This window comes from Podarcis bocagei (genome assembly GCF_964188305.1).
Source record: "Podarcis bocagei genome assembly, chromosome: 2".
Lineage (NCBI taxonomy): Eukaryota > Metazoa > Chordata > Lepidosauria > Squamata > Lacertidae > Podarcis > Podarcis bocagei.
In genome coordinates, this window is record NC_138126.1 from 80194920 (window position 1) to 80220206 (window position 25287).

The 25287-nt window shown below is 43.6% G+C and overlaps 1 protein-coding gene across 2 annotated transcripts in view; it reads right to left on the reverse strand.

The window, feature by feature from the left end:
- NSG2 (neuronal vesicle trafficking associated 2) overlaps nucleotides 1-25287 on the reverse strand; it is a 53641-nt gene that overhangs the window by 17863 nt on the left and 10491 nt on the right. For both annotated transcript variants that reach the window (XM_081185752.1, XM_081185753.1), the window contains exon 3: nucleotides 8693-8812. In XM_081185752.1, coding sequence (XP_081041878.1) covers nucleotides 8693-8812 — 120 coding nt within the window. The remainder of the gene's footprint in view (nucleotides 1-8692; nucleotides 8813-25287) is intronic.

The window sequence follows — 25287 nt, forward strand, 5'->3', positions numbered from 1 at the left end:
ACAGCTAAATTGCCTATGTGTTCGGCTCATAGAATCATAGAATTTTAGAGTTGGAAGGGACCCTGAGGGTCTTCTTGTCCAACCCCCTGCAATGCAAAGGGTCAAGGGAATCAAAGGTTTCTGGTGGCTTCTGTGTAAACCCTTGGCGTGTTGGTCAGGGAACCATAGGAAACTGCTTTCAGAAGACTCAAAACACCTTCAAGCACCCCTAACCAAACCAAGTAACTCCAAAGTGATTCAAGTAAGATGAACAACAATTGGAGTATCCAATGTATGTTCACTGTGTGTTCAGCCTGGCTTGTTCAATGGGTTCCTTGTAAAGTAGAACATTTTTGAAGAACACAAACCTTGTTCAGCAGGGATGGGGAAGCTATGGCCTTCTAGATGGTGCTGGACTACAATTCTGAGCACCCTGACCATTGGCCATGTGGCTAAGGCTGATGGGATTTGGAGACCAACATACTAAGAACCCTGAAAGGCCCATTCATCCAGCATCACAGTAATCAACCAGATGTCTATGGGAAACATACAAGCAAACTCTGAACACAACAGCACTCTCCCTACTTGTGATTCCCAGCAACTGGAATTCAGAAGCATTATCTCTCTGGCAGTGCAGGTAGAAAACAGACATCATAGGTATGTTCTTTGTCTTGCATGAATTTTCTAACCCTCTTTTAAAGCCATCCAAGTTGACAGCCATCTTACAGGAGTGAATTTGTTTAACGATGTTCTGTGTGAAGAAGGGAGATTCAGGCCAGACAAAATGATACTTGTCCAACATTCAGATTCATCGGATGGCCCTGGGTTTTAGTATTATGAGAGAGGGAGAAAAACTTCTCTTTATTCACTTCCCCATCTCTGTTCTAGACGGCCTTTTCAAGCGCATTCTTGCAGCGCAGGAGTACAGAATTCTAAATTAAGAACATTTTGACATGCCTTTCTGCAGGGCAAACTCGGCAATGAAAGAAATTACTTTGGGGCATTGGTGGCTGGGCCTTAATGTCATTTTAACATCATTTTCTTGTACTCCACCTACGCAGAGTAGCAATGATGTTTGTCATAATGTATGTACAAGATGAGTCATGCAGTTGCAGAGTAATTGGTCAAAGTTCCGGGATGCTCTGTAATTGAGCTGAGCTACAAGAAAAATATAGTATCATATTTCAAAAGTGACAAGCAGCAGAAATTACACAAGATTTCAGCAAGAGGAAGAGTGAGCGAACAGCAGTTGCCTAGGGACAACAGCTCCTGTCAGATGCTACCACAATTAAAGAGATCATATCAGTGCTATCCTAGATGGATGACAGATGCAGTTGCGTAAGCTTCCCTTCTATGGAAAACTCCAGCCTCTTCGTGATAGAAGGATGTCTAATCATTCATTAGCTTGTTCAATAAATGATTGCCATTGGGCACAGAATAGAGGTCATCTTCAGCGCTACCTACCAAGCACATACAGTTCTGAAATTTCCTGCAAGTTATTTCAAAAAACTCTACACCCAAGGCCCGCAAAATGAAGAAGATATAGACAAATTCCTTGGAAGATATGGATTACAAAATATCTCTCAGCAAAGTAAGATGGACTTGAACCAGAGAATCTCAGAACAAGAGATAGAGGCTGCCATTCAGAATATGCAACTGGGCAAATCTCCGGGACCAGATGGACTGACTTCTAGATACTACAAATCGCTGAAGGAATGGCTGATTCAACCACTAAGAGAAGTTTGTAATGAGATTCTTGAGGGAAAAAGGGCACCTGAATCGTGGAAAGAGGCATATATTTCACTCATACCAAAGTCAGAGACTGAAAAGACCCAACTCAAGAACTACCGCCCAATATCACTCCTTAATGTGGATTACAAAATTTTTGCAGACATTTTGGCAAAAAGATTTAAAAGAGTTTTGATGGAGAAGATTCATAAAGACCAAGCAGGCTTTCTCCCTAAAAGACACCTAGCAGACAATGTAAGGAATGTAATAGACATCTTGGAAAAGCTGGAGGTGAATATAAACACTAAAGCAGTATTGATCTTTGTGGATGCGGAGAAAGCCTTTGATAACATCTCTTGGAGTTTTATGAGGAAGAATCTTCATGGGATGGGGGTAGGCCAGGGTTTTGAGAATGGTATGGCTGCAATATATTCTGAACAAAAAGCTAAACTGATTGTAAATAATGTTGTGACTGAGGAACTTAAGATAGAAAAAGGAACACGACAGGGGTGCCCAATTTCCCCATTACTTTTCATCTCGGTTCTGGAGGTGTTGCTGAATATGATAAGAAATGACCAGCAGGTCAAAGGTGTGCAGGTCGGAGCTAAACATTATAAGTTAAGAGCGTATGCAGATGACCTAGTATTGACTTTGCAAGAGCCAAACACTAGTACGAAAAGGGTCTTAGAAATAATACAACAATTTGGCCAGGTAGCTGGATTTAAGTTGAATAAGCAAAAAACTAAAGTTTTAGGGAAAAACCTAACAGATATGGAAAAGGAGAAATTTCAGGAGGAAACAGGTTTGACAGTGGTCAAGAAGGTGAAATACCTAGGGGTTTATTTAACACCTAAGAATGTCAATTTGTATAAGGACAATTATGAAAAATGTTGGTCAGAAATTAAAAAAGATTTAGAAATATGGTCAAATCTGAAACTGTCAATGTTAGGCCGAATTGCAGTAATTAAAATGAATGTATTGCCTAGAATGTTATTTTTGTTTCAGACCTTGCAGATTCTTGACAAGATGGAATGTTTTAAGAGGTGGCACAAAGACATTTCGAAATTTGTCTGGCAGGGCAAAAAGCCCCGAATTAAATTCAAAATACTGACTGACGCTAAAGAAAGAGGGGGTTTTGCCCTGCCGGACCTAAAATTGTACTATGAGGCAGCAGCTTTTTGCTGGCTGAAAGAATGGATGCTCCTCGAGAACACGGACATCTTGGATCTGGAAGGCTTCAATAATGCTTTTGGTTGGCATGCATATCTTTGGTATGACAAAGTTAACAGTACTTTTAAAAATCACATTGTTAGAAAAGCATTATTTAATGTTTGGATAAGATATAAAGACCTATTGGAAAATAAAACCCCTAGATGGGTGTCACCAGTGGAGGCTAAAGCAGTGAAGAAACTCAATATGGAGGTCGGATGGCCGAAGTATTGGGAAATCTTAGAACAGGATGGAGACAAGTTTAAACTACAAAGTCAGGAGAAATTGAAGCACAAAGTAGAAAATTGGTTTCAATATCGCCAAATAATGGAATTTTTTAAACAGGATAGGAAAATCGGTTTCCAGGTGGAGAAATCAAAACTGGAGACCGAATTGTTAGAACCCAATACTAAGAATTTATCTAGAATGTATAACTTGCTGTTGAAATGGAACACACAGGATGAAACAGTTAAATCGGCTATGATTAAGTGGGCGCAGGATGTTGGACACAACATTATGTCAGATGACTGGGAATGGTTGTGGAACACCGGTATCAAATTTACGGCATGTAATGCCTTAAAGGAAAACATTATGAAAATGGTTTACAGGTGGTACATGACCCCAGTCAAACTGGCAAAAATCTACCATTTGCCCGATAATAAATGTTGGAAGTGTAAAGAGACTGAAGGTACTTTCTATCACCTTTGGTGGACATGCCCGAAGATAAAGGCCTTCTGGGAAATGATCTATAATGAAATGAAAAAGGTACTTAAATGTACATTTCCTAAAAAACCAGAGGCCTTTCTCTTGGGCATTGTCGGCCAATTGGTGACAAAGAAAGATAGAAATTTCTTTATGTATGCCACAACAGCAGCAAGAATACTCATCGCAAAGTATTGGAAGACACAAGATTTACCTACTCTGGAAGAATGGCAGATGAAAGTGATGGACTATATGACATTGGCTGAGATGACAGGCAGAATCCGTGACCAACGAAAAGAGACGGCGGAAGAAGAATGGAAAAAATTTAAAAGCTATCTTAAGGACTACTATAAACTGAATGAATGTTAAAATGTTGTGGTTGCCAGAAGTAATAGGGTACAGGGATACAAGGTTAGACAATAAAAGAGGACTAAGATGACAGAGATTAGAAAGTAACAATTGGGAGTTGCTAGTTCAAATATGAACATTGGGATGCAGAGAGGGGGGGTATGGGGAAGTCCAAGAAAAGAGGTTTATGAAAATATCTTTGAAACTATTCGTGTATGTTTGTCATTTTTTGTGTTTGTTTGTTTTTCTTAAAAATGTTGTAAAACCAATAAAAATTTATTAAAAAAAAAAAAATGAAATTTCCTGCAAGGGTGAAGCCACCCTCCCGGGAAAAGCAAAACTTCCTTCTTGCCATTTTATCTTTCTAGTCCTGGAACAGGAGTCGGGGGTGGGGAAGGGATGCTACTGAAAACAGCCCTTTGCTAGTCTCTCTCCTCTCCCTCTTTGTAATTTCTACTGCAATTTAGCCCATGTCCTTGCGTGATGCTGCTGCTTATTTCCTTGCCCCCAGTAGGGGCAACCAATGATGTGGAGACGAGAAAGCACATGGTGTAAGGACATCAAGGCAAGTTGCACTAGGTGCTGTGGAGCAGGGAGGAAAGAATTTGACACAGAGCTGCCAGTTTCAGCAGCGATCTCACACTTCTTGTAATGCTTTGTTCTGCCCATGTACATCCAAACTGGACCATTGCAGGGCCACCTTTAAAGACAGTGGTATAAAAGGGGGCCTCCAGAATGCTGGTAGGGAAAAGGCAGTTGAAGCACATGACATCAATCTTGCACTAATTACATTGGTTATCAGTTTGTTTCCAGGGTCAATGTGAATGTTGGTCTTAAGTTTCAACAATTAGAGGCCTGAATAGCCTGGGGTCAGGTTAGCTTAAGGACCAGCTTTGCCCCTGTGAACCAGCCAATCTTAAGATTAGGGTCACAGGCCCTTTTCTCTGGCCCATCTTTAGCAGAGATTCAAGGAGGGGAAGACCAGTGGCAGGGCCTTCTCAGTGGTAGCACCACAGCTATGGAATTCTCTCTTTCTGGACAATCAGTTTATGTTGGTTTTAAAAGCTGCTATGCTCTTAATACAAATAAGTGTGTTTTTATTGTTGGTGTTCTTTTTATCTAAACCATATAAACTTATTTTAAAAGCTGGACACAAAACACTTGAAAGAAAACAAACTGGAAAGCAAACACCCTCTCGCTTTGCCTCCCTAGCTTCCGCAAGCTCTTCTTCCAGCAGAGCCAACAGACTGAGATATAACAAAGGTGCCAATTTGCATCCTGGGAATGCATGAAACCTACTTCCGCTCCTACAACTGCCGTTCTTAGCCATGAAAGGCTCTCAGAGACTTTTGGTTCTCACGTTACTGCTTTGGGAGCTTTACTTGGGGTTTCTGTCTTCACTTGTGCGAAGGGTAGAGTTTTCTAAATAAAAGATATAGCCATTCTTGTATGTCAGGCTGTTTGAAGGCAATGGTTAAGGGAGTGTCTATGCCATGAAATGTGCACATGAAGCACACCCTGTAATAGTGAGTGCAAAGCCTCAGGTTTGGATTTTTTGAAAAACGGCATGCTTCTGAAAGCAGAGATATGCTTGACAATGCATACGCACCATCAGCTGAAATTTCTGAAGGCCCAGAGGCACAGGGAGCTTGAAAAAGAACTCCAGGAGTCAGGGGAGCATGAATACCCTCCAGAGTTCCTGCCCTTCCGCCCTGATAACAACACCGCAGCACATTATGCAAAATAAGCAAATTTGAACATTTGTCTTGATTTGCATATTTCAGACAGGCTTGAATGCAGCTTTTCTTGGTGCAGAATATTTTGCAGAGTGCAGAGAATCCTGGCAACCATTTTCTCAAGAGAGGGAGGGGAAAAGGCTTCAACAGCTCATCAGGAAGAGGTGAAGCAATGTCAGCTGCTCCTTTCCCTTCATGGTAACGGAGAAGAGGCAGACTTTGCAGTATTCCTACATCACTGATCCCCTGAAGTGGTATTGCTCACTTGGCAATGGCATGGCAGGAAAAGCCAGAAGCAAGTCCCTTCCTTTTTTATCTTCTACTGACACTGTCTTTCAGGATTCTCTTACAAGAGCTGGAAATGATTTAGAGCTGCACGTAAGCATAACTAAGGATGCCATTCCATACACTCCTAGTTGTAAGTTCCATTAAGCATGGGGGGGGGTGTTTCTCAGTAAAATATGTCCGGAAGTGCACCCCTAATCAAATTCAAAATCATATCATTGTGAACTTTAAGAGAAAAATCTCTTCCCTCCCCCCCTTCACTCAGGGATCTCTCTAGAAAGCTTGGATTATTGTCACTCCTATTCCAGTCAATGGGATGATGGCTCATTTGGCCTAGAAAAATCTATAGAGCCAAATCATACTCCAATTTAGAGAAGATGAAGGCATGGCCTCTGTGTATGTATAAGCGTTTCATATTTTACTGTAATATTACAGGAAGGTGAAAATGAAATTTCTAGTACATTGCTCACTGGAGGGCCATTGAGAGAGCATCCACCCAGCAACAGAAAATATGATGATCACATTTGTAATGTCTCTACGACTATATCTATCTACCCATCGCCAAAAGCTGAGTTAATAAAACTTAAGCATTTTACTCTTTTCCTTCCCGCTACAAAAACACAAATGCAAGATGATTTCATCAGCTCTAGATAATAGATATGCACATAACCAGAGGGAGGTATATTTAATAACTTGCCTAAAATATGCACTGGGTTCAGTACAGGAGAAGTACAGAAGGCAATAAAATATAATCTATTATCTCAGCTCATTTTGGTCAGGAAATAATACCGCAGAGTTAATATGGTGCATGTGAGCCTTATGAAAAACAGGCAGGAGAAGCTTACAACCTTATCTGCTGGCAGTTGCTATGATGGGCGATTAATAAGTGACACTGAGAGGCATGGAATAGAAATCATATGGACTATGGAGAAAGGAAAGGGCTTGGAAATGAAACTGTCAGGTTGAGGAGGGGAAAGAGTTGATTCTACCACTGCACTCATAAAAAAGCAAAGGGAGAACTCCTTTCTGTAGTCAATCTGATGCTTCGTTGATCTCAGCAGCAGTGCAGGGGAGGTGGAATGCAAGAAAGTGCAATTCCAGGGTGTTTTTTTTCCAGAGCAGGAATTATGACATCATCTGCAGCAGCACCAGGATAATTGGGGAACCTTCTTTGCTCTGGCACAGCTTTACAGTTTTAGTATTGATTATGGCATAGCATAGAGAAGTGATGAACAAACTTGGCCCTCCGGCTGTTTGGGGACTGCAACTCCCATCATCCCTAGCTAACAGGACCAGTGGTCAAGGATGATGGGAATTGTATTCCCAAAGCAGCTGGAGGGCCGAGTTTGGCCCTCACTGGCATAGAGGAAGTCAGAGAAGTCTGCTTACCACTTTAAAGCTACAAACAGCATTGCAGGCTGGCCACTGGCCACCCCGAACACTGACCCAGCAGAGGAGGGTTGTGCAGACTCTTCTCTTGGTTGGCAGGGGTCAAAAACGGGCTTCTTTGCCAGTCAGGAGAATTGATCCCACCTGCCAAATTGGCCAATGGCAGGCAGCTTCTGGGGCAGGCACTCCTCAGGGGGCATGACCAATTGAGCCTGCAGGCTTCGATTGGTTTTGCTCCCTAGCCATTTAAAAAGGCCCACCCCGACCTTCACACACAGTTTCCTCACTGGATGACTCAACCACCTGCTCTGAAAAGCATCTGTAAGATCGACATTAGAGCTAATGTCTGGCTCTTTCACGAAAAATAATGATTCTGGAAGTGTGTTGTGAAAGTCAAGTACCTTTCACTTTCCATGTTTGGGAAGGGCAGCAAAATCAAACACCTTGGACCAGCACTGAGGGCCACACGTCATGTTATGTTGAAGTTCTGGGACTGGATCTTGTAATGTGTCTGTTAATGCGAGTTGTGGTCCACAAAGGCTTATATGATCACGAACGTGCTAGTCTTTAATGTGCCACAAGATCCTTGCTTGCTTCCAATGTCAGTTTGGTCCTCTAAAAGCAGCCAAAGGGAGGAGAAGGGTCAATTCTCCTCTCCCTTGCCCTACACAAAACATTTTTGTGCTCATATTCTCTCCCTTCTGTGACTAGCAGCAGCTGGAGGGAGCTAGCAGCTGGGACCACAGTATGGGGGGGGGGTGGGCTGAACCCCTTTCCCCCATGTCATGACTGATCCAATCTCCTCCCCACCCCACAGCTGCTTTTGTGCAGCTGTAGTCCCTGCCTGGCCACGTGACCCGGAAGTGTCTTCGGACAGCGCTGGCTCCCAGCCTCTTAAGTGAGATGAGCACGCAACCCCAGAGTCGGTCACGACTGGCCCGTACGGGCAGGGGTACCTTTACCTTTACCTAGTCCCTGCCTAGGTCTTGGTGTAGGGGCTGAAGGCTGACAACTTGAAGCTGAAGCTAAAGAAGAGCAGGTCTGGCCAGTGCCTGGAAGAGTGGCCACCTGAGAACCCTCCATGTACACTGCCTTGGGTTCCACAATGGAAGTAAAGTGGGATATAAATGTAAGAAAATAATAATAAATCGAAAGAACAAAATCACGTTGAGAATTCTAATCCCATGACCCCAACATAATGGACTATGGGACCAAGTTGTGCTATTTTAAAACCAGAATCAAGGCAACTGTCATCTATTAATTATTCCATGGTAATTAGCACTGAATATAGCCAGTTAGCAATTAGCATTTCTTACCTTTAATCTTTCTGTTACACCATCAGTGAAACTGACTGTGAATTCAGCAATTTTGGGCACTCTGAGTTTTCCTTTGTTCTTCTGGTCTGGTTGATATTCTGTTCTTGTTTTCACAATCACCTAGGAGCAAATGTTGACATCTTAAGCTTTCAGAACAAAGCAAGCACGGTTTTGTTGGCAGAAATGTTACTTTCCCACAAACCCTCTCCTCAGATAACCTCATGTATACTGCAATCAGCATAATTTTTATTTGTAAAAAGCAAGGAGGAGGAGGTCAACTAAGTGCATCATTAAAACCTCACAACTCTGAAAGATGGAATGTTTGTTTTAAGTGCATGAGCATCCTACATGTGGTAGGATCTGCTTACGGCTCAACAGAAGCCTGCGTCTTCTCTCCCCCAGATAGCTATGCAGAAACAGCATGCCAGGGCGATTTGCGGCATGGAAGATCTGGGTGCTCCACACTCTTGATACTGTTCAAGTTACTTGGGATCCAGATTGTGGTGCTAGCCTTGCAACCACTTGGCAATGCTAACCAGCATCATTCCAACTGACTCTTTCCATCTACCTGCTCTCAAAAACCTATCTTCCTGAAGCTCACTGGGTGACCATGGAACAGTTACTGTATCTCAGTGCATCCAACCTCACAAGGTTGTTATGAAGACAAAGTGAAGAGGGGAGAATCATCTATGCCACCTTCTGCTCTTCTGAAGAAAGGTGGGGTGCAGATGTAGTAATAATCTGTCATCTCCAGCTTTGTCTTCCTAATAAACTGCATCCTATTGTATATTTTTCATTTACTGCTCTGCCCTCTGTGGATATTTCAGCAATCTGAATCCAGAACAGTGCTGAAAATTTGCAGTCTAATTAAGGTTGGAACCAAACGTTACAAGGAGCTACTGGTGGAGATGGCCTCTTTGCTGAGTCCTCTTCTTCCCCTCCATAACATGTAGTGCAACTAAACCATATCCTGGCCTCTTTGCACTGTGTCTTTCCTGCCTCCATAGAGACCAGAGGTGCAGAAATTCATAGATGAAAGATGTCAGAGAACAGAGATCTTCCATTTTAAGCCTTAAGGCTCCATATAGACCAGAGGTGGGGAACCGCAGGCTTGGGGAGCAGGTGCGGCCCTCCATACATTTCTGTCCAGCCCTCAGAATTCTTCTGAGGCTGCACCTCCTCTCCACAGGCAACAGCCTTCCCTGCTTCATACCCCAAGCATTTTGGCCTGGTTGGTGCATGTCACTGAACTTGCTTGTCCAGATGAAAGATAGAGATGGGTATATGAGAGTGTGGCGAAACTAGCTTAATGTTCAAAGGCAAATTTGCATGTTTCGCTCATCTCGCTTTTGCCTCTAGCCCTGCCTATCGCTGGCATGTGACTTTTGAAAGGTTGTCCAGAAGGATATATGGTCCTCAGGTTCAAAAAGCTTCCCCATCCCTGATATAGATCCTTCTTCCTCCGCCCTTGTTCAAAACTAATTTGGGTCCTGTCTGCCATATTCCTTGACTCCCCACCCCAAAGAGCAGCCAGCCTTAATGCTGATCATTTTGGTTCACTTATACAATACACACATGCTTCCCAGGTCTTCATTGTGTTTTGTATTGCATTTTAATTTCAGTGGGTCACCTTGGGAGCCCATTTTTAGCTGAAAGGGAAAATAAAATTAAATATATATGAGAGGAGAAAGTCTTCCCCCCCCCCAGCAGTGAATACCAATGTGTGAATAACTAAGCAAGTATTTATTTTCCATCCAGGATTTGTGTTCTAGATTTACATGGTGTTGTTCATAAGAACCTCCCTCAGCAGCATGGCTGGCTACTTGCTTTCACCTCGTTCCAAACACTTGAATCGTTTTAAAACCCACGCGCCGGAAAAGCTCTTATCGTCAGTAGCCCACCCTTCTCACCTACAACTGAGAACTCACAGGAGTGACTGCTGATCCTTTTCGTTTTTTTCTGAAAAAGGAGCTCTTAGAGTGAGCACTGATAAGGAGTGAACCACTAGGACTTATCAACAAGGAAGTCATTTTCAATGTTTCACCTTGCCAAGAGAGAGATAGCAAATGGGAGAGGGAGGGAGAGAGAGAGAGAGAGAGAGAGAGAGAGAGAGAGAGAGAGAGAAGTATGCTGAGAGATTTAAGTAGGATGAACTGACAGCAATCTCCTCTCTGTCATATTTTGTAATTCGCCCTGTGATTCTTTGATGAAAGGTGGCTTATAATTAAAAATCATCAATCAATAATTCTCCCCTTGCCCTGCCCCTTCGTAACTAGTCTCCCTCCTGCCACTCTGAAGTTATCTGCTTTTTAATTGGCAGTGCAATCCTATGCCCAGCTACTCAGATGTAGGCCCTGTCCTGTTTTGATCCATGAAATGCTAACAGTAACATTTTGAACTTGTTCTGGCAGCAAGTGGGCACACCTCTGAGCAGAGCGGTTATTTGCAGGCAGGATCTCACGCGTTCTGCACTAATGGCAGCATCCAGATCAGAAGTCAGAAGGCGTGTAAAACAACAATGAAAAGGATCAAGCAAAGGTTTGTACATTCATCTGTTGGTTTTGTCAGGGGCCAGGAGTCAGATTCCTCTTTGGGTGGTGGAGCTGGGGACTCTGAACCACAAGCAGAAAGCCATGCAGAGCCAGCCCTAGAAGCCCAGCAACATCACGAGAGGCTGTGACACTGCCATTCGTAGATGCAGAGAACTTCACTGAAGACGCAGTGAGACCAGAGGGTCCACCATACTAGGAGACTACTGTGCCTTTAAGCAAAGCAGCATCTTCCAGGGGGGGGGGGCCTAACAATCAGGACACAGCTGCTACTATATAGGGCTGCTACTATTTAGGGCTGAGTCTGTTTTGTCCTTGCTGAAGCAACATGAGAGTTCTGTGTTTCCTGAGCAAAGCCTGAATCCTTCTATACTTTGTACAGTGGTACCTCTGGATGCGAATGGGATCCGTTCCGGAGCCCCGTTCACATCCTGAGCAGAATGCAACCCGCGTCTGCAGGTCATGATTCGCCACTTCTGCGCATGCGCGTGATGTCATTTTGATCGTCTGCGCATGCGCGGGTGGTGAAACACGGAAGTAACCCATTCCGTTACTTCCGGGTCGCCGCAGAGCGCAACCTGAAAACGTTCAACCTGAAGCGACTTTAACCCGAGGTATGACTGTATTCAAGATGGCTGGACAGTGTTCTCAAAGCTACAAACATGAGTTTGACCAAACTGCGGGAGGCAGTGGAAGACAGGAGTGCCTGGCGTGCTCTGGTCCATGGGGTCACAAAGAGTCGGACACGACTAAACAACAACAACAACAACAACAACAACAACAACAACAACAACAACAACAACAACAACATGACTGTATTGCCTTAGTTTCCCTGGTATCCAGTCAAAATCTCACCCTGTTCACAGCCTGATTTCTACCTTGCATTGCCACAAAGCAGGACTGATCCGCTGCTTTGTTGTTATTTTTTTAAGAAACTTTTTTTAGAAGTAAAAAAAAAGAACCTTTTAAAAAATGTCCCAGAGACTGGGGAAGGTTTTATTAAGTTCTGTGTTCTTTGGGAGAGCAATTTCAAAGCATATTTTTAAACTCCAAGAGCTGGGCTGGATGTAGGGGAGCAGAAAGTCCCCCAAGCAGTTAGACCAACCAGAGGGTGGGGCTGGATGTTTATCCTGTCTGGTGGCAGCCTACTGACATTCTTTTAAAAGGGACCTCTTCTTCACAAAGGGAGTCTGCCAGTAAGAAAAAGCCTCTACCACCACCAATCCATCACAGACTCCAAACCTTCATATACTGAGCAGGTACTCATGTGGATCCTGACAACTTGCATCACTTTAGTAGTAACTATCCAGTACTGCCTGATTCTCATTTGTCTAGTCAACCCCTGGCCTTTGACTTTAGCATTCTGAATGAGCATGATAATCCTGACTCCAGCATGCATCAGAGTGACCCTGAATACACACGTTGCCTTATATGTGTTGCTGACATGCTTTCGACTTCATTTCCCCTAGCTTACATGAAGCTGTTCCCAGTACTGTAGATCAGACAGCCATATACTTGAAACCAGCTGTAACATAGTTACAGTATCTTCCATATGAACCACAGGCCCTAAAATACTGCTGCAGAAATGTAATTGGCACGTTGCCATTTGCAAACAAACTTAATGGCGGAGGATCCAAATATCTGAAGGAACAACCCTGTCTTGCTTTTAACATCAGTAGGGAATAGCTTGTTGAGAGCACCACCACACTTTGTGGTTTGACAGGTAGCGTAGCATGAGAGGAGCTTTATCCTTTATTAAGAACGATTTGACAAAACAAGAGAATTTCACACTGCTCGTTGCATGTGGAGATTATTTGTGTGCAGAATCTGCACCCATAAACTCCCCAACAAAAAACCACAGATGGCCAAAATATAGAGCTTTTGAAATACCATTAAGATCTCTGAGCTCTGCAGTCTTGCCTGCTGGTTATGCCAGCCGTAAAGGCACCAAGCCGTGTTCACATCCCTCTCTCATGCTTTGTTCCTTGCTGCAGTGTCTTCTGCTCCTAGCTGGGCCCTAAAGCAGCGTTCCATTTGTTTTCTCCATGCCCTTTGTGCAGCCCGGACCATTAATTATAGAAGTGTCCCATTAGCACCTGCTAAGTAATGTTCTTCAGAAAATGCATCTGTGTTCTATTTATAAACCAGTCAGGCATATCACCCAGGCCCTTGCAGCTCTGCAGCGTGTGGATGCACATTTCCCACTATCTCATCATGAAATGCAATGCAGAAGCTCTGCCAGAGCATCCATTTTCCCTCTGTAGTGCCTGACTTCTTTCCAGGTTTAATCCCTTAGTCTCCCTTTAAATCTTTTATTCCCTTGTTTAATTTATATCTGGTTTGTAGATGACCTATTGGAATCGATACAGGAGGACTTCCCTCCCATACTCAAGGACATCAAGCATCTATTAATGTACTTTGGAAATCAAGGAGATACAAGATGTACTAAGGCTCCTATGCACACTAACCTGGGAATGCGTCACACCGGGACTGAATTTTGCACACGTTGCAAGTACAGTGGTACCTCGGGTTAAGAACCTAATTCGTTCTGGGGGTCCATTCTAAACCTGAAACTGTTCTTAACCTGAGGTACCACTTTAGCTAATGGGGCCTCCCGCTGCTGCTGCGCGATTTCTGTTCTCATCCTAAAGCAAAGTTCTTAACCCAAGGTACTATTTCTGGGTTAGCGGAGTCTGTAACCTGAAGCATCTGTAACCGGAGGTACTGCTGTATGTTTAGAGAGCATATAGCCAGCGGATAATTTCTCAAGAAGGAGTTGGCAGCTTGAAAGTTTGCCTTTGACTTGGAAAGGCAGACCACGTGTGTAGATTGTTGAACAGCGAGGGGGGTGCATTTGCACATGTTTAGATGAACTTTTGTTTTATAGACTGTCGTTGAACTCAGGGCCTTTAATTAATGCTTCAATTTCCTGCATGAAGAAACTGCCTAATTACAGCAGAAACTGAACTGCATAAATGTGTGTGTCAAAGCGTCTGCTTCATCAAATGCATTCATAAGAAGGAGTTATGCCTTGACACCCCTCCCCAAATGTTTCATTACCATTTGCACACTTTCTACCATTTAGCACACTGGTGTGGACCTCTAGCTCATGGGTCATTTGGCCTGCCAGGCTGACATCATATATTATGTTAAGTGTGAGAAATGTCACAGTTAAGAAGTAGCTATGGAGATTAATACTTCCTTTGCATCAAGAAGTCACATTTTTATCAAACTGAAAAATCAGCATCTTTTTCTGAATTCAAACTAGTGTTTGAAAAGGGTCTTCTGACCGTGTGTCATCTGACATCAGATGACTGATAACCACTATACTATAATGTCAGATGCCTTGCCTACCAGTCAAAAGGGTCGCTCAGGATCCCACCTGCCAGCCAGATCCATTCAACAACCCAGATTCACTGTAATTTACATGAGAGCACAAGGAACTTGCCTCACCCTGGACTTGTAGGTGTGCTGCATGCTCATATAATCCTTATAATTAAAGTGCCTAAACAGAATTTAATTATTGAACTTTCCTTCCATTCAGTTACATTTGGTCTCCATTAAAATTTCTCTATAGTATTGTACACTTGTATTTAGCATGCCATCCTTGCTACCATTATCACCCACAATGTTTTCTGTTGTGAGCAGGTTTATATACATTCAACTTACAGCAGCTACCAGCTTACCTATATCCAATTCCCATCAATGAACAGACATGGTGGTCCATCTCACACAGTTAATTTTCCTACAACATGCAAACAGTTCAGAGCCTTCCTCAAGTATACACTCCTCTGGGGGGTGGCGAAGCAATATAAACCAGAAGCACATGCATGGAGTTGTACCTAATCTTAAAGGTGTTCTCGTGACTGGGAATAAATGTTACCAGTGGAATTCTGTTCTTGAGGGATTATGAGCTATCATCAGTCTTTTGAACCTTCCAAAACTAGTTTCATGAACCTCATATTCATCAGTAAAGGAAGATCATGTAAGAACATTTAATAGTATGCTGTCACCACTATCATACCATCACTGAAGAAGAAGAATTAGTTTTTACCTTTAAGCCCTAAATTATTTGTGAGCAGGGCATCTAAAACACCACCTTTAATGAGAACCTGTCTGATACCTAAGATTTGCTTCAGAAGTCCTCCTCATGGCATTTGCACCATGTGGAAACTGGGAAGAGGGGCTTCTCTGTGGTGGCACCTTGCCTACAGAATACCATTCCCCCAGCCAATTGTGGAAGCCCTGATACTTTTAGCTCATTGCCTCCATAAAAATCTCTTTGTTCTTCAAGGCTCTTAGCAGGCTCATTGTTTTTTTACAAATTATTTTACTGCTGCTCCTATAGATTTTACTGCTCTCTGCTCCTCTGCTTTTTAAGATCTTAATGAGTTTTATTCACCGTAGTTTATTTTTTCTGTCTGCTGTTTGTATCATACCGTGTTAATGTACTGCTTTTGAAAGACACACTGTGAATATTTTTATAGAAAATGGACTAGCACAGTTTTAAGTTAAATAAATAAATGCAGCTACCGTTCTCTCTTATTAGACCTGATTTCTCAAAGCCCGTATATCATGTACACACATACATTTGCAGAATCAAATTATTTTCAGATCTCTCACTTGGAACTTAATTAATCATTCCAGAAGAATTCCCTTTAAGGAAACCAAATGTAATAAATCTCAGAGTGTTGTATCCCCCCCCCCTTTCATTCAAGCTGTTCATCATCCCACCGTTAGTCCTGGGGGCGGGAGAGGTGCTAATATGACACTTGATGATGCCTGATAGATTCCAATGGCTCCGTTCCTGACATTCAGTAGCTCATCTGTAACCAGCATGAGCACGCCAAATTGCAACCTGGAGATCCTCTTATGTCCCACTCTGTTCATCCACCACCCATTTTGTCTTCCCACTTCCCAAACTTGATCCAGCAGGCAATACTTCCATTTCTCCTCCCTAGGGAAAGGCTCAGCATTAAAGCATCTGCTTTGCCTGCAGGTGGGACCCAGTTTAGTCCCCAGCATTTCCAGGTCTGGCTGCCTGAAACCTTGGAGAGCCACTACTAGTCAGTGCAAGCATGTGCTCCATGTGTTTTAATCTGTTTTTAGCTTTCTTGTAATTATTATTTGAATGTTTTGAGTAGCTGTTTTCACCAATAGTTTTATTGTTTTATTCTTTTTGTAAACCGCTTTTGTAAACTACGATCTAGCGGTATATACATTTATGAAATAAATAAAAATAGGCAACTCTGCAGTAGATGGAGCTCATTGTAAGGCAGCTCCCTAAGCCCCTATGTTCTTCCGATCTCACAGCAGTGCCCCTCCAGAGACGGAGCTCAATGGTTAGACGATAATGTTGTATGTGCTCGCTCTACTGATTCCCTTTAGATACTGCCCAGGCTGTTCAAACAAGGCAAAACAATTAACACCTGCCCAACACCCTTGAAGCAGAAGGGTAGAACTTAAAATGCTCCCTGAAAGAACCTAATAAAAATGAAGTTATGAATAGCCAGGTAGAAACTGAAGCTAACGTGCACACAAGGAGCCACAAAACATAAGGGATTGTTTCAGCATGAGACTTGAAGGAGAGAACCTCACCTATGATGGAAGTGTTTTATTATGAACTTAGGCTACGAAGTGCTCCAGCTCACAGGAGGAGAAGTCATGGGTATTACAAAAGAAACAGGATCAGGATAGGACAAATGTTCTGGGCTTCCTCTTCGTATGCTCCTAGTGTGACATCTGACGCTAGGCAGGAAATCCCACAAGACACATTGCACCAGATGCTCAAGAACAGGTGTGGGTCCCTGCTGCTGAGTAACACGTAGAATGTTTGCTAAACCCTCCTTTACAGAACCATTGGGTAGGTAAAAAGAACAAGAACATGCCATTCACAAAAATAAACTTGGGTTGACCTAGATATAAAAACAGGCCAAGCTAAATTAAGGACTATTATCTAAGAGGTTTTCTGCTCCTCTTTGAAGGAAAGAACATTAATGACTTCTGCTATAACCTCTCCAAGAAGGTTCTACGGTGACTAATATGAGACAGAAATGCTTCATATCAAGGAATGGAGACCGAGATAGTGACTTGCCTATAGTCACCAAGAGATCTGCAGCTCAGCCTGATTTCAATACTCACTGAGCCAAACTAGTGTCATTCCAAAATCATGGTCATTAATAAGGCTTAAATGTCACATCACTTGACTCCAACTCTAGATCTTACTTCCCTGTTGACTCGGTTAAAGGCCTCAGTACTGTGTGATGTTCAAAAAGGAGTCCCACATTCTTGCATGTCTCCCATATACTTTGCAGGATTCCCTCAGAGCTAGTTTGTGTCCTACCTGCAGGTCAGTCTCCACTAACACTTGAGCCCCTGCTAACTAGCTGATGGTGATGAGGTCCAAAGGCATGTACTTCAATCTCATTCTGAAGCTGCGCTCCTCTGCCCTTCCCACCAACAATCCCAGAGGGGCTGGCAAGTCTCACTCCACCCTGGATCCTTCACAAGCAACCTCTCCTTTCTCCTTTTCACAACTTGCTAAATTATACCTACTTCATAGTCTCAGAACTATGGATTGTATGCAACATGGTGCTCTAAGAACGTTCCACCATGCAAGGATTTCTCCTTTGTGTTTTTGGTTACATTAAGGGGCCCTCCAGATGTTCTTTTTATTGTGCATTATCATTTGTGCTCATGATGCTATCAGGGTGGCTGTATGCAATCGCACTTTCAATGCCAATTGTACCTGCAAAAACTTCAGGGTGGTTATATGGCTTCAGCTTCCCCTTGGTTTCCTGCTAAAATCCCATAACTGTTTATGCTACAACTGTTCCAGCTCTCTATAGAGTCCCACTTTTACTGCACCATAGCATAAGAGCACCTCTGCAAGGTGCCAAAATGCATCTGCTTCTAACCCATTCCAACATGCTTCCTGATGATGCCAGATACTGGCATCCCTGAAGAGGGGGATATTTTTGTGGAAATGAGCAATGCTTTAGCACAGGCAACCACAGCCTGGCCATAAAAGCATAAAAAGTACACAAATGACAGTATGGTAGCTTAAAGTGGGGGAGTAGCAGGGAGGGAACACAGAGAATGAAGTGTTGTTGCAATAATGCGGGAACACTGGGGGAGCATCGCAGAACAACTGATAAGTGGGGTGATGTCTGGACAATCCAGTATAAATACACTTCAAATGAACTATTAATACATCAACAATGGCCGCTCAATGTATCTACGGGGGGCAACAGTTGTGGCCTCCTCGTGCTCTGCCTTCGTCCCCGGCAACTAGAGCTTGCTCACTTGCCAGCCACTGTTGGGGAATTCCCCTTGGCCGGTGGTAGCAAGGAGCGGTCTTCTCACCAAAGAGGGCAATTGTGAATGGGCCAAAAGGAAGCCCCAGTGGAGGGTGGTGCCTTGCTGGCTGGCCAAGCATCGGCTGTTGCCCTGCCCAGTCTGGCAGCAAGGCTTAAAAGGCTGGCAGCACATGGTTTCCACACCTCACATAGAAGTAGGGGGGCACTGTAACTAGGACCACAACGTATTACTTTGTACACCCACAATAGAACAGCAGTCTGGAGCAGGGGGTGGTTAAGAGTGTTTGGCTCAGATTTTATTTTCCAGCTTTGTGGAGGGGAGATATTTGAGTTTTCTGAGCTTAGTTCTGACTGGGGGGGCAGTTTGCCCCATGACTAGCAACAGATCACCAGCTTTGTAGGAATGAGCTCAATTGCATGGCAAGACCCCGAACCCTCCCCCTATGTTGGAATAAAGACACTTGACACCAATATTTTAGGTTAATGGGCTAAAAAGGGCCGCAACTTTATTGGGTACAGAAGGTGAGTGGTATTGGCTTAGGCACTGGAACCGAACCGACTATATCTGACTCCTGCTCACCTGCAGGAAGTCTCAGAAAGGTTAACCACCAGTAGGGGGAGCCCCGTCGATGGAAACCAACTCGAACCAGAAAAAGGAGGCAAGTTCCCACCCGCGGGCTGCTTTAAATGCTGCACGCCACGCCCCCTGGCCAACCGGATTGGTTGGCCTAGGATGCGTCATGGAGGGGGGGGCTCCCTATGATGCAGGGGCTAGCCACACCCCCGCGCACGGGGCAAGATCATGTCCAGCCCGCAACTCCATTTCCCCAGGGAAGTGAAATGGCTTTCTCGTATTCTCCACTTGAAAGCTCTCAGCTAGCAGGGCTTGGAAAGAGCTCTGAGGCCTTGGAGAAGTCTCCCAATTAAAAAGCAACAGTACTAATGGACCAATGAACAAGGTCAAAACAAGGACGTTCCTTTGATAGCCCTTTGGTGGAAACCCAAATGAATGAAAGAAGATAGGAGACCTTTCAAAAGGATTACAATAGCTTGCTTTCCATGTTGAAGAATAAGAAGACCCAGCACTCTGATTTGTAATTATTCAGAATCCTTCCATCACTTGAGGAAATCCAGGATCATTTATGCTTGCACTTAAAACTCTCCCTTTCCTTCTTTGCCCAGGATAGAGCGATAACATTTAACAGAGCTCGGCATCGTGAATGCTCCTAAATTATTCACTTCAGGAAAGGATATGTAGCCCTGATGTAATTCTCGCTTTGCCGCCAAGGAGTATATAATATGTTGTAGGTCAGGTGGTGCAAAAAAAGTGCAGATCATGAAATTTTAAAATACTGCTCCTCGGGATTATTAATAATAGAAAGTCTCGCTCGCTGCAGGAGTCCCGGGGATTGGCAAGACTGATAAATAAAACACATTGTTCCTGCCAAGGAGATTGATTGCTTCCAGGTTCAGGATTGGCCTGTGCACTCTTCCAAGGCTCACGGTCAGGGCATTCCCCGAGCAGGAACGAGAAAAGCAAACTAAGGGTTTTCATACATTTTGTTGGTGAATTCTGACTCATCTAACTCTATATTCAAAGCTCATGTTGCTTTCGCAAAGTGCTGCATGTTTCTGTTGTTCTCCAGCTGCAATCTCTGTGGCAAGGACAGTCATTGTGGCCAAACTGGACTCTAGGTTTTAATGTGCCCAGCTTGGGGGTAGTGAGGGAGAGGTCACCTGAATTTCACCTTCAGAATCCCACAGAAGGATGTCAAGAGACAGCCTACATAACTTTTCCCTCAAGGTTGCAATCCTACACACAAACTTTCCTGAAGAAAAGCTCTGCTGAGCACAGGGGGAATTACTTCTGAGAAAGCATGTATAGGATTGCACCCCTCTTTTAGATACATAGTTAAGTTTCGCCCCGAAGCTTGCATTTATTATTTATTCATTTGTGGCATTTATATAAGCCATCCAATGACATTGTTCTCTGGGCAGCTCAGAAGCATAAAATAGTAAAATGCTGTATTAAAATGCAATGTCCTTTCTCTTTGCCTCTGTCTCCACCCCCATCTCGCCCTCATCTTTACTCTCCTCCTGCTTGCTGGCTCCTTCCTCTCTGCTTCTGTCTTCCTCCATCTGGAATAAAGAAACAACAGACTCTCTCTGCTGCTGCCATGCTGTCCCCATCTTTACCACTTTGGGCTGAAAAGAAGTACACAAACAAACCAACATCATCTTTCGTTTCACCTTTAAATCCTTCATACATCCTATCCACAACCATGGCCATCATATATTATCTTCCAACGTGCACCTTGACCCTCTTCTGTCTAGTTTTTGCCATTCTCACTTGCTTGTTGTTTCCAGTGACTTTCCTCTAGCCAAACTGAGTGGCTTCTCTTTATGTTCTCAAATGTCTCAGTCTTCCTCTTCATATGTTCCTAGTGTGACATCTGAAGGTGAAACTCCTGTGTCTCCTATCTGATGTGAGTGCATGGGAGACGCATGAGGTCCAACGTGACATACTGCACCAGAAGCTCAAGGAGCAGGAAATTTGGATCCCTGATTCTGAGTAACATTTGGAAGTTCTGAGAATATTTCACATGGTATGCAAAGAAATTTCTAGAGATTTCTTTTTAGATATTCCATCAATGTCAACAGTTGAAGAAGGTCAAAACAGGACTTATGGTTTTCCTCAACCAATCCCTCCCTTCTCAATGAATAAGACAGTCATCTATCTACCACTTGAGTCAAACAGCCTGAGATTCATCAATGAATGACCTCCCACTTTCCTTCTCCCATGTCCATTCAGTCACCAAATTTATAGTTTCACGCATCTCCAATAGCTACAATTCTCTTTTACTGTTGGCCAATAAAGCCTGTGTCCAAGCTGTGGTTGCCTACCAAACCTCCTGGGGTATCTTCCTAACTGTCCTTCCCTCCTGCCAAATATCTCTACTCCAGTTTGGTTCAGAAAGTCACTATTAGGCTTTTTTCTCTCCAGTTACTATGACCATGTCATTCAGCTCCTTAAGTCTTTTCACTATCTTTTTGTAACACTTGACATGAAAATTTGAGTCCTATAGCATTCCCCTTCTCAAGCCCTTGCTATGGGCTGAACTATACATTCAAGAGTGTCACACAGTACTGCCCCTCCGGAGTCTACATCACTTCACACAGAGTGTTTGAAATGCTTTCCTACATCAAGCTGTTCTTGCCTGTAGAAAGACTTGACCCTTGGCATGTGAGCTTTTCACAGGCAGTATGTTTTTGTAAGAAGAGAGCATTCAAATTTATAGTAGTAGACTATCTGCAGTCTGAATCAGCATTGTGGGTCAGCTCTGCATCCCTTTCCCCACTTCTTTTTACACCCCTTCTCTCAGGCCAGCCCTATCATTAGACAGAGTGAGACAGGCATCTCAAACAACCAATCTGGGGTGTCATGAAAGAGCAGCAAATAATGTTGTTGCTATTTTATTTTTATTGTCCGGAAGTATGAGTGGTACTTGTTGGATGCCAGAATATCTTGGCTGACATTGGGTACTAGGTATCTAAATTAGAGGGAGTGGGGTTTTTTCCACTTCAGGCAACAAAATATATTGGGGTGGCCCTGCCTTTCTAAGTCACCCCTCTGCTCTCAATGTCATTTCTCTGATCCCCTGAGTCTCCATGTCATCTGCCAGGCTGCACTTCCTCTGCCTAGAACAGCCTCTTCTTCTCTCTCCATCAGGCTTGATCTCTTTTGCTCACTCTCCTTTTTCTCCTCCATGTTACTTCTCTAGAAACCCGCTTCTCTAACAACAAATCCCTGCCTGGATTATCCTAGCCTCATCTTGCCTGCCTTCTCTTTGCCATGTGATGTTCCCTGACCTTGATCTCTCCTTCAGTCTTCTCCATCCAATGCAGATGTGCTTACTAGGCAGAGACAGTGGACATTTCCATGTTATGAAGAGCCCATCAATGCTTGGTGCTATGTTGACATCTAGAATATCTAGATGACACTACTTTATAAAGCTCTGCTTTCATCCCTTCCATTTCTCATACTGAAGTAATTCACTTACCCACCCCCCAAAATAAAATAATTCAAAGCTCTTTTATTAATGCATTTCCTCAGCGGCAGGAAGCAACGGGAGTTTCTTATCCCTCTGATAATGCATGATGTCTGGAAAAACCGAGTGTATGCTGAACTCTTCACAACGCCCAGTCCCACATGGAACTCATGAAGGGGTGGTTACAAAAAAAAAAAGCCTTATGATGGGAGAAAAGTGAGTCCATGAATCAATCCTCCATCTGAGCCAAAGTCAGATTTATTGAGGCACACAGCACAAACATCCCCTGACCAACATGCCCTCATGGATTCATGTACATACTCAGCTTACATAGGAAGCAGCGTTCCAGTGACTCGGTCTGTTGGTCCACCCAGATCTGAACAGTTGACTGGCAGCAGCTCTCTGGAGTTTCAGAAAGGGCTTTTTCCCAGCCCTACCCAGAGATGCTGAGGATTGAACCAAGGACCTTCTGCCTGCAAGGCAAGTGCTCTCCCACCGAGCTACAACTCTTCCCAAGAACGGATGTCATTATATGTAAATTTAAAAGGCAATCTATTTCCTTGCACAGCTCATCTTTATGAACCACATACGTTTTTAAAAACCACAGAAAGTAAGCCCATCAGGACTGGTGATGGGAAGATGGGCTGACGTTTTGAACAACAGGTTGCGGACTCTCCTTCCTTGGAGCTTTTTAAGCAGAGGCTGGATGGCCCTCTGTCATGGATGCTTCAGTCGAGATTCCTGCACTGCAGGGCGCTGGACTGGATGACGCTCAGGGTCCCTTCCAACTCTACAATTCTACGATTCTATGAAGGCAAACTGGAAACTTTGGCTCCAAACAATATGTAGAAATCAGCAAAAAACAAATGCAAACACAGACTGTGAGAGAACCGGTGTGGATGGGTAAGGGTGAATTAAGCTTTCCACCACAAACCAAAGGGATAACACAACAAAATAGGTTTTTGTGTTATTTTTTTGAGGGGGAGGAGGATTCTATTGGACAAAAAACTGAACTGTTGCTGCCAGTAAGAAAAATACTGTTATCAGAACACATTATCAGAAATGCATCCCCTCCGAGGTAGGGGAAGTAATACCATTTCATGATGTTATATGTTTGCTATCTCTTAAGTCAAGCATCGACAATCTGCGAACACTGAAAACCTCGTAGAATAAACAACTTTGATCTAACCATGAGGTAAAAGGGTATTTTGATACATGACTGAATATGTACCTGAATATGTACTGGGGGACTATGGTTTCAAAATGCACATCCCATTGAAAGCTATGGCATGTGGGGAGTAAGCATGCATGCCCAATGCACAATCAGATGTATATTATGATGCACAACTTGTTCACACCCACAGATCATAATGCAAGATGTGGCAGTCAGTCAGATGCTTGCTCCACACATGGATCTCCTTGGCAGGATGCAGGCATCATTTTGTCCTCTCTGTTGCCAGGGACAAGATGCAATGGGTTTAAACTGCAGGGAAGTGTCTTCCTAACTATAAGCATGATCCAGCAAAGTTTCAACAGGAGAAAGTTAAGCACACACTCAGGTATCCGTTGCTCATGGCCCATGACTGCAATGTGCAACTGAGCTACACACCAAGAAGTTCAGTTTAAAATGAAAGTAGTGGATTGACAGAGACTGAACTGCACACAAGACTACAACCAATATCAGCAATTGGCTAGTGCCTACAGAAGCTGCAGTCTTAACTGCTGGAGGAGGCTTATTTCAGAAAAAGACGACTCATTATTTTCCAGACACTGCATCTTCAGGTCTAGCAGGGTTTGCCTCATTGCAGGGGATGGGGCAAGCCACGCGTCCCCGAATTATTGTGAATTGCAGAAGCCTCAGAATAATCCAACCCTTTGGGCCTGGGACACAAATTATATTACAACAGCACTAGAAAGAGCCCGTGGACATATAGAAACTCTTTATAAGCAGCTTAGTATTGCAGCAAATAGAAGTGAGACCTAATATGTGACTTCAGATAGTGTGGTCTTCTTTGGACCTAATTCCATGCTGCTTTTTTAAACTCTGTAAACTCTCTACTAAGTAGAATGCTATGTGTTTGCTGCATCTGGTTTTTGATAAAGAAGCAAATAATCATAGAGTTGGAAGGGACCCAAGGGTCATCTAGTCCAACCTTCTCCAAAGCAGAAGCGTCCATGACAGACGGCCATCCAACCTCTGCTTAAAAACCTCCAAGGAAGGAGACTCCACCACCTCCTGTGAGAGTCTATTCCACTGTCAAACAGCTCTTAAAGTCAGAAGGTTCCTCTTGATGTTTAGTCAGAATCTCCTTTCTTGTAACTTGAAGTCATTGGTTTGGGTCCAACCCTCTGGAGCAGGAGAAAACAAGTTTGCTCTACCCTACATGAGATGGTCCTTAAGCTATTTGAAGATGGCTATCATATCTCCTCTCAGCCTCCTCTTTTACAGGCTAAACATACCCAACCTTAGGATGGGACACACCTAATGAGCCCCATCAGCAAAAGCCCTGCACCAGGACCTCCACCTGCACAATGGGGCTTCCCTACACTGCACCCCTCCTGCACCCCTGGAATTGGCGCTGAGGGGGTTGGGAGAATCTCCAGCACAGCCGAAAGCTGAAATGCTTGCACTGGCGGAAGATCTCCTTAGTAGAATGCTGAATTATTCCCTTATGGTT